General features: G+C 33.2%; 2 protein-coding genes across 2 annotated transcripts; one reads left to right on the top strand and one right to left on the bottom strand.

Annotated features, from left to right (window-relative positions):
* Positions 1–884: 884 nt before the first annotated feature.
* LOC146721950 (uncharacterized) lies at positions 885–2,040 on the top strand. The gene is made up of 4 exons (XM_085485807.1): positions 885–985; positions 1,217–1,376; positions 1,639–1,738; positions 1,979–2,040. The coding sequence occupies exons 1-4, from the start codon at positions 983–985 to the stop codon at positions 2,022–2,024; spliced, it is 309 nt and encodes a 102-aa protein (XP_085341933.1). The 5' UTR covers positions 885–982; the 3' UTR covers positions 2,025–2,040.
* A 5,197-nt stretch (positions 2,041–7,237) lies between these two features.
* Positions 7,238–8,448, bottom strand: LOC146721949 (dynein light chain roadblock-type 2-like). The gene is made up of 4 exons (XM_085485808.1): positions 8,366–8,448; positions 7,982–8,137; positions 7,531–7,865; positions 7,238–7,457 (listed from the first exon to the last, which is right to left on the bottom strand). The coding sequence occupies exons 3-4, from the start codon at positions 7,586–7,588 to the stop codon at positions 7,246–7,248; spliced, it is 270 nt and encodes an 89-aa protein (XP_085341934.1). The 5' UTR covers positions 7,589–7,865; positions 7,982–8,137; positions 8,366–8,448; the 3' UTR covers positions 7,238–7,245.
* Positions 8,449–10,082: the final 1,634 nt, after the last annotated feature.

Here is a 10,082-nt window from a genome sequence, read left to right as displayed (position 1 = left end):
ATAGATGGTGATGATGGAAATAACCTCAAAAAATCGAGATATCAACGAGCAAAAAAAAATACAGGTTCATCTCCTGATAATTCTGATACAAGCGACACAAGCATCAATAAATTAAAAACTCGCAATGATTTAGAGTTAGATAATTTTCCTAATACACCAAAAGCTTTAACAATAAATAAGAGCAAAATCTGTGAAATAAAGACACCATTAATACAAGGTGATAAGAAAATGAATCGAGTAAAAAAAATTTCAAGTTCTTCTGATAATTCAGATAGAACTGACACAAGCAATGATTTAGATGAAGCTTCTAATATATCAAACGATTTAAATAAAAGCAAAATGACTTATGAAATAAAAAAACCACTGATAAAAAATTATAAGAAAATAACTAAGCCTCCGATACAAATAAGTAATGAAAAAATAATTAATATTCAGTCTAAAAAGTCTGCAGTTACATATAGTAAATCTATAAGTTCACAAGAACATCGAACAGCAAATAAAGATGACCTTGTTCCACAAAATTCAGATACAATATCTACATCCGATACTTGTAATGCTGAGATTGATGTAGGTAAAAATATATCTGTTATTAATTTTAAATTTTTGTAAAAGCTTACCTATATATATATATATATATATTATTAAAGTTTTAACTTTTTTTATTTATATCACTGTAAACATATATTTAAAATGGTATATAATTCGTAATATTTATATAATCTGACAATGAGTAGATATACAATAATATGTGTCAATTATTTTTGCAGATTTTCATAATTTAATTATCAGGAAACTAAATGCAGTATTGTTAAATCTTACAACAATTGATGAACGTTTAATAAAGTTGGATAATCACATAAGAAAAAATGAGGAAACGGATTTAAAAAAAAATGAACATTATGATTTCGATTTGCCAGCAGATACCGTAGAACAATTACAGAGAATTGATAATCAATTAAAAAACAAATGTGTTGCTGCAGAAATGGTATATACAAAATATTATCATTTTATACTTACGATTAGAAACATTTTATTGAAATGTCTTATAAAAAGCAATATTTTGGACATATTTATTTATTTATATAATGTTAAATAATTTTAAAGAAGTTAAAAGAAAAGTAATGTTAACTTTTTTTATAAGAGAAAAACAAATGTTTATTATTTTGATATTTTTAGATCATAAACTAATATTAATTAAATTATTTTATATTTTTAGACAAGACAATTGAGCTTTTTAGGAGGTAAGGATCATCATGATGTGATTTCGTACATGATGAAACATATTTTAACAAATAAATTAGCAATGGAATATAGTTGGGCTGGTGCAAAATTGAAAAATGCCTTTAAAAATCTTCGCATTACTATATGTATCATAAGTAAGTATATAAATATTTAATCACAGAAATGTTTTTATTGACATATTTTTGACACTTTATATATAGCATTCTATGCATGGTTATATTGGATGATGCTATTAGAACTCTAATATCATTATTCAATAATATGTAATCATAGGAATATAAAATAATTTTGAATAGTATATATACATATATACATATATATATATATATAAAATTAAGTCGCTTTAAATTTTTATATAATCTATAACCACACATATCTGTTTAAACTTGTTGTTAGATGCTGCGCGAACTTCAAGAACCAATTTAACAAATAAGGAAGTTGAGGATATAATTGCAAGATGGCTAATTTTAGCCAAGCAGAGATTTGACCGAGATTTGTAAGTTATATATAATATACCTCAATTTAACTATTTTATCATCTTATCTCAAACTTTTTATTTTTATAAGAAACTGATTTTAAAGAGGGTGAACACATGCACTATCTGTTCATTATTGCGTGTATTAGTTTTTTTAAATTAAATACAACATTTAAGAACTTATTGTTATTTTTGTATAGAATATTTATTGCAGAATTGACTTATTGCACCTATGTATAACAATCACATATTTCTTTTTAGGAAAAAGGAAGAACAAAAGAAGAGATGCGAAAATGAGGAGATCTAAACAAGAAAAGGACAGGTTATTAAATAGAATAATTTTAATATATAATAAATAAAATATTTGAACGTTTATTATTACGTTTATTGCACAGTTTATTATTATTACGTTTATTTATAGATTTTATAGAGTTTATTTTTGCATATGAACTTTTTTATTTGAATGTATTAATTTCATACACAGTAATTCTATATATATTTGTATATTAAATGGTACAGTATTAAATACATATGCATAGTTTGTAAGTGCAATAATAGTAATTATTATAATATTATTGTTTTTAAATAGTATAGTATAAACGAGAAAAAGTTGATAATAATATATACAGTTTGAATATAAGTAATTAAGTCTAGTATTAGACTTATGCGTAGTGTGCATAAATAAAATCATTGTTTATATGCAATATAAAAGTATGAATTATTCTAATTTATTTATATTTATAAGTGATAAGAAAAAAAACTTTAAAAATGTTTATAATTTAATATATTATATATATTATTATTATTAAATGAGTGATTAACGGATTGTATAAATGAGTTATACCAACACGTACTATAAATAATACTTATATTTTGCAAGATATATGTTTTAGTTAAAGAAAATAAAAATTGAATAAATAAATTAATTATATTTTTGAGACAAGATTGATACTGAATAACAAGTTACGAATGTAATCGCTGATAGATCAAATGCAGACTCCGAAGTACTCGTAGCTAGCCTTTCGGAGCCGCGCGTTGATAAACACGACGGGCGTCAACCGAGTGCCAATTTTAAATTTGCCGACAGGTTTGCTCAGACGTTCGGCACACTTGCGTGTTTACGCTATTAGTAAACTACGAGAGAACGACGGAGTCGAAGTAAACCCTCGCGCGCGCTCTTCTTCCTCCTCTCTCGTTCAAAATCAAAGTCAAAATACTCGTGTTTATTCTCCCAAATGTATGATGCGCGGTCTCGAGAGACGCGCGATTCACCTGTTAAGTTTTCTAACAATTGTATCAATTTTTTTTCATAATTCTGATAAAGTGATAACTAGAATTTAAAAAAAATTACTTTAAAAATGATTTATTATAAGTATTAATTATATATGTTAGTGATATAGTTATTAAATATGATTAAATGATGTGATTTAACGTGAATGTGTATTAAATGATAGTTATACACCCACACACACGTACATATATAATAATATGGCTTATATTTTTTGGAACGTATATATGTATTATTTAAAAAATAAAAATGTAATTAAATAAATTACATTTATAATCTTTGAGACAAGCATATGACTACTGGCAGGATCAACCAGGGAGCTTCGTGTTCGGTTACTCGCAAGGGAGTAACTCGCGAGCGAGCCCGAAGACTCGTCGCTAGCTCTTTTTCGCGCGCGCGCGCGTTCGATGCCGAAACACCGACGCGCGCGCAACACGCTCGTATGTGCCATTTTATTTGCCGCCGGTCTTGCTCAGCCGGTCGGCGACACTCTGCTGTGTTTAACGCTATTATGTAAAGCGTACGAGAGAACGACGGAGGCGAGAGTAAACCCCCGACGCCGCCGCCTCTCCTCTTCTTCCTCCTCCTCTCCGTTCAAAAATCCACAAGATCAAAATACTCGTGTTCTTATTCTCCCAAATGTTATGATGCGCGGTCTCGAGAGACCGCGCGATTCACCCTGACGCTAGATCGACGATGCTTAGACGTCGAGGACTGTTCTGTCTGGTTCGTACGCGTTTAACCGCACACGACCAGCAATAAGATTTCGCTACGGCGTACAAAGCGAGCGGGAAGAAGCAACTCTTCCCGCAAACTCGTATCCGTGGAGTAGATGCTCGGTAAGCGCGACGATTCCGCTGCTGCGTACGAAACGAGAGGGAACCGCGCGGCCAACACACTAGAGGCGTGCGCGCCACATAAGAGCCATTCGGTCTTGCGACACCGACTCGTGGCAATGCTGTGCTCGTAATAAATAAGTGTGCGTTAATTTTGCGCGCGTTCGGCGACGAACGAGAAGAGCCGCACCGTAATCCCCGGCGAAGAGGAATACGAGACGACGCGAGAGTCGAACGTACGTTCTCGCGAGACACGCAACCTCCAAGCATGAGAAGACTTGGCGGCGGCGCGTTCTGCGACGATCGTATATTATTTTATATATTCGTGGTTTCCAAATCAAACATTTTATATAAATGTTCTCTCCGTGTCAGAGTCGCGACTCGACAAAATCCGTTCTCGACCCGTTCGGGCGATTCTTCGTTTGTCAACGTCGAGAGCGCGACACGTACAATATTAATTTCTCCTACCCTCTTATAGTACCCAACCGACCGGCCAAGCGGTCGGCGACGGTACGGAGAGCGGTCGAAACACGCCGGAGTGGCGAGAGACTCGAGAAAGTACGTTTACGACTCGTCCGGACTCGCTCGACTCGTTCGACGCGCCGAGCGCGACGTATCTCTTATTAAAAAAAGGTAAAGAAGGCGACCAGTTAAGGGCACGCCATTAACAAAAATTATCCATTGCAAACCCATGTACAATAGAATTGTATGAAAAATTATCGATTATAAACCCATGTACAATCGTAACAAAAGTAATGAAATAAAAAAAAAATTGCGCCAAGTGAAAGTAGAAACTTGTACCAGTGGAAAATTAAAGTTGCAGACATATATAGAGTCGTATAATGAATCAATAAAAATTTAAATTTGCAAATGTAGAATTGTACCATAAAAAAACTTATCTTTTAAAAAAAAAGATAAACAAGATGCCAAGTCCATGCGCCATGTGAAAAAGTGTTAAACAAAAAAGTATTTTTAAGTAAAAAAATCTATCAATTGACAAAAATTTATGTTCTAAAATTAATATCTCTACAAAAAGTAATGTCCAATTATTGCGCGAATAAATAAACATTTTTATAAAAAATTAAAATTTAAAAACTTATGCAAATTTAAAATTAATATAAAATAAAAAGAAATAAAAAAATTTTAGTTAAAAAAACTGGGCGCGCTGCTAAATAATATTCTAATGATATTAAAATTAAATTGTTACTTTTAAACTCATTGCAGCGCGCCCAGTTTTTTTAACTAAAATTTTTTTATTTCTTTTTATTTTATATTAATTTTAAATTTGCATAAGTTTTTAAATTTTAATTTTTTATAAAAATGTTTATTTATTCGCGCAATAATTGGACATTACTTTTTGTAGAGATATTAATTTTAGAACATAAATTTTTGTCAATTGATAGATTTTTTTACTTAAAAATACTTTTTTGTTTAACACTTTTTCACATGGCGCATGGACTTGGCATCTTGTTTATCTTTTTTTTTAAAAGATAAGTTTTTTTATGGTACAATTCTACATTTGCAAATTTAAATTTTTATTGATTCATTATACGACTCTATATATGTCTGCAACTTTAATTTTCCACTGGTACAAGTTTCTACTTTCACTTGGCGCAATTTTTTTTTTATTTCATTACTTTTGTTACGATTGTACATGGGTTTATAATCGATAATTTTTCATACAATTCTATTGTACATGGGTTTGCAATGGATAATTTTTGTTAATGGCGTGCCCTTAACTGGTCGCCTTTTTTTACCTTTTTTTAAAGGTGAGTTTTTAGAGATTATATCATTCATTTTTGTATATGATAAGCATCTTTAAATAAATAAGCAAATTCAATTTTTCTGGCATTTTCTTATTTTAGGTACATATATATCCAATAATTAATATACAAAATTAAATATTATTCATTACACAATTTGTATCAAAATAATATATTTTTAAAAATTTATTTTAAATTTATTTAATCATTTTTATCATTGTGATTGTAGTGGCAAGGATTTTATTGCTCAGTGTCATTGCAAGCATCTGGCCTGTATATACCATAATATATTGTGTAATACATTGGCTAAGTATGACAATATGGATTTTGATAGATTCCCATGGAATATTGGAATTTTGTCGGACTTGCAGTCATCCACCACATATGCAGCCTACAATTAAAGAACGCATTTATTCCATATTATTTGCTTCTGTTATTGGCATAGTGCACATTTTTATATATCTCAATGCTGTAGATAGCAAAACATTTTGAAAACATCTATCTTTCTATGTTATCTGCTTTTTTGAAAATATTGCAGCAAATTTATTATGGCAATATGCTTGTCCTCCTGCAGTTAAAGAGGCTTAGTACTTTAATATAATCTTTATTATTTGTATCATTTCCTTTTTCTTGGGAATTACAGCAATGCTTTTGTACTATATTGTCTTGCATCCCTCAAAAAGACAACATACTTCAAACGCACCAGTTCAAGCAATGTAACTTTGATATTTATTTACTTTAAAAAATGAGAGATAAACTATACAATATGCAATTAACCTTATCTTATGACTTTTATAAATCTTATGATAAAATCTAACTCTCTCTTAATCTTTATTATGAAAAGAATCTCGGTATTATATGAAATAATTTCATTGTAATTAATAGTTTAACTTTCAAAAATTTTGCAAAATAAAATAACTCATACATTGTATTTCTACCATATATATAAAAAAAAGATAGGTAAATATAAATAAATAAATATATATTTATGATATACAATAAATAAATATATATTTATATATATATAGATATATATATATATAAAATGTTGGATTTTTATTATATATATATAATTTTAAAAAATCTTTTTTATATGCTATTGAATTTTAATACATACAATTTTGATTATATGTATTTTAATTGATTATATTTATAAGTATTTTTATATTATCTTAAAAAGACTGCATAGAATTATTTGTGCGACACTCTTATATGTATGTATAATTAATAGGGACCAACTACACATTTTTTTTTCCACTGAATAAAAACAATCTCAATATTAAAATTAAATTATAAAAAAGATACTGTGATATTTTATTGATGAGAAATGTACATTTATAATTGTATTAAATACAAAAATAAACATGCCATGAATTACTATATATACATATTTTCATAATTATCAAACTTAAAAATATAATATTGTTACCAAAGAAGAAAGCACTATTTAAAAACTCTAAAAGTTCATAATTTGTTAAATTAGTAATTAAATACTGCATTTTGTATAATTTTTAAGCTTTATTCTTTTATTTTTCTTTATTTAATTGAATAGATATTAACATCCAATGTAGCATACAGATTAAATTAACAACCAAAAAAATAAATCTTAACTTTGAAATATATTTTTGTTTCTTTTAAATATCAATCAACTGGATTTTGTACTACTATTAATATGAATTCTTTATCTGGTGCCATCATAATTTTATGTTTTTTGCTACGTATGCGCAAGAAAGTTAAATCATTTGTTGGATTCAAGTCACGTACGACAGAACGAGCTTTATCTGACAATTGACTTATCAAACCTGCGTATTGAACTGTTGTCGTATTATCTAATGTTGACTTTATAGGAATACCTAAAACAAATATAATTTTATAAATTTTTGTTTACAACTACAAGTAAATCATGTCAATGATCTCATGTAATACCTTCTGCATTCACCACTATTGTTCCAACTACCCTTTTATGAGACTGAATTTGTTTCATAGTTTCTTCAACCTCTTATAAATTATTTCATCGAAATTTATTAATAAAATTTTTATTTTAAATATTCCAATAACGGAAGCAAATCATATGGAATAAATGCGTTCTTTAATTGTAGGCTGCATATGTGGTGGATGACTGTAAGTCCGACAAAATTCCAATATTCCATGGGAATCTATCAAAATCTATATTGTCATACTTAGCCAATGTATTACGCAATATATTATGGTATATACAGGCCAGATGCTTGCAATGACACTGAGCAATAAGATCCTTGCCACTACAATCACAATGATAAAAATGATTAAATAAATTTTAAAAAATATATTATTTTGATACAAAGTGTGTGATGAATAATATTTAATTTTGTATATTAATTATTGGATATATATGTACCTGCAATAAGAAAATGCCAGAAAAATTGTAAAATAGTTCCTATAGCACTGATATTAGATTTATCTTGTTAAGCTAATCAAATGCTGCGATGATAACTAGCCATTGCCCAACCCATGCTCACAAGTGAGCTGATAATGCTACCTGCTTGATGTACAACTGAAAAAAATATAGAAGCTAATTAAGAAAATTATTAAAAATATATGCACACTCATACATAGGCATTTATAATTTATATAATTGAAATATTATTGAAATAATAGCAAAATATCTGATTTTGTATCACAGACTGTAAACTTGCACATAAATTATTATGACAATAAATTTGCAAATAATAACATTAAAATTGAATGTAAAAATTGAAATTGAAAATTGAAAATATCTAACCCCGCACGCTGTCAATATAGCGGAGGGCAACTATCGCCGTCTGTTGTAAAACGTGCGAGATGGACATTTCCAATACATGCATCTATTCATGTGTTGTGTACGTGTGATATATGTGTGCGCATGTGTTGTATACGTGTGAATACGTGTAGCACGATACTACTATGTTTGCGTGGTCGATGATAATAATGATGACGGGGACGTTTCTTAAAAGAAATTTTTCATATTTCGACTTTGCAATTATATATCTCTGCTTACAAATCACGTAGAGCAGAAATAAAGACACTTTTATTATATAATTCAAACTCAATCTATCGATTAAGTCTAGTATAAACTTGATTGCTTCAGCCGTTATTGAGAATTCGAAATATTATAAAGACTCAAATGTCCGACTCGCGTTAAGATACACGGTGTCTCGGCTACGCCCTTAACTGGTCGCGAGACACTACCGTGTCTCTTGATAGTACCCAACCGGCCGGCCAGGCGGTCGGCGACGCACGGTCCTACGCACGGCCGTATGCGAGCGCGAGCGCCGAAAGGCGCGTTCAATCGAGACATAGTCGCGGAGAGCGAACGATCGAAAAGTCCTATTGTACGATAAAATATTATCACGATAGCCGTATGGCGAATGTCAAACAACGATAATTAGCATTAATTAAGAAGGAAACAAACGAAATGCCGGGACAATAAGGTATAAGCACCGACGGTACCTCCGGGCCGGGCGGCACCTCCGGGCCGGGCGGCACCTCCGGGTCGGGCGGCACCTCCGGGCTAGGCGACACCTCGGGAACCACGGCCGACCGGCGACACCTCCGGGCCGGGCGACACCTCCGGGAACCACGGCCGACCGGCGGCACCTCGGGCCGGGCGGCACCTCCGGGCCGGGCGACACCTCCGGGAACCACGGCCGACCGGCGGCACCTCCGGGCCGGGCGACACCTCCGGGAACCACGGCCGACCGGCGACACCTCCGGGCCGGGCGACACCTCCGGGAACCACGGCCGACCAGCGACACCTCCGGGACGGGCGGCACCTCCGGACGACCGAATGATCTCTCGAAGTCAGACGACCGCCGGCGGTACCTCCGGAACACTTAACGACGATTTACGGCGCCGCAACGAGGAGAGCTACGTAAAAACGTTTCGGACGAAAGTTACTTACTATTCGGCGCTCGCTCGACATGAGGGCGCTGTCCGATTACTAACTCGAAACGTGTCTCTCAAACCCACGTGTCGGAGACATATATTTCGAATTATTACGGATGATACGCAACACGCAAGCTGCGGTGACCGCGATTACGGTACGGAACACTCGCCCGATGCGAAATCACGCGCGCGGCAACCGAGACGGCTCGTTACGGGCGTGATTATACGTGCGGCACCACATAACGGCCGGCGTCAACTTGGGGACGGACGGCACCTCCGGGACGGGCGACACCTCCGGACGACCGAATGATTTCACCAAGTCCGTCGCCCGCCGGCGGTACCTCCGGGGCACTTGACGGCGAGTAGCGCCGCTACGAGGAGATAATGCTACGATACGGAAATACGTTTCGGACAAAGGTTTCGTACTTTTCGACGCTCCGCACGACCGCGCGACACGATTATTACGATATCTGCTAATTCCCGGCTACCACTCGTCGGATGCACAATTTTCGAGATTCTACGACCGATACGTGGACGAATGCAGGCAGGATGCCGATAAGCGAAACCGGAGTGTT

Source organism: Nylanderia fulva, unplaced genomic scaffold (assembly GCF_048542155.1).
Source record: "Nylanderia fulva isolate GAGA-0341 unplaced genomic scaffold, ASM4854215v1 Scaffold394, whole genome shotgun sequence".
In the NCBI taxonomy this organism is placed as follows: Eukaryota; Metazoa; Arthropoda; class Insecta; order Hymenoptera; family Formicidae; genus Nylanderia; species Nylanderia fulva.
This window is presented reverse-complemented; position numbering and strand designations above follow the sequence as displayed.

What these genes read in the sequence shown, in the direction of transcription:
- LOC146721950 (XM_085485807.1), top strand. An exon ending in CATTACTATATGTATCATAA is followed by an intron (nt 1,377 to 1,638) that starts GTAAGTATATAA and finishes ACTTGTTGTTAG; the next exon opens with ATGCTGCGCGAACTTCAAGA. An exon ending in CAGAGATTTGACCGAGATTT is followed by an intron (nt 1,739 to 1,978) that starts GTAAGTTATATA and finishes ATTTCTTTTTAG; the next exon opens with GAAAAAGGAAGAACAAAAGA.
- LOC146721949 (XM_085485808.1), bottom strand. Translation starts at nt 7,588, where the DNA reads ATGAAACAAATTCAGTCTCATAAAAGGGTAGTTGGAACAATAGTGGTG. An exon ending in AATAGTGGTGAATGCAGAAG is followed by an intron (nt 7,458 to 7,530) that starts GTATTACATGAG and finishes TATTTGTTTTAG; the next exon opens with GTATTCCTATAAAGTCAACA.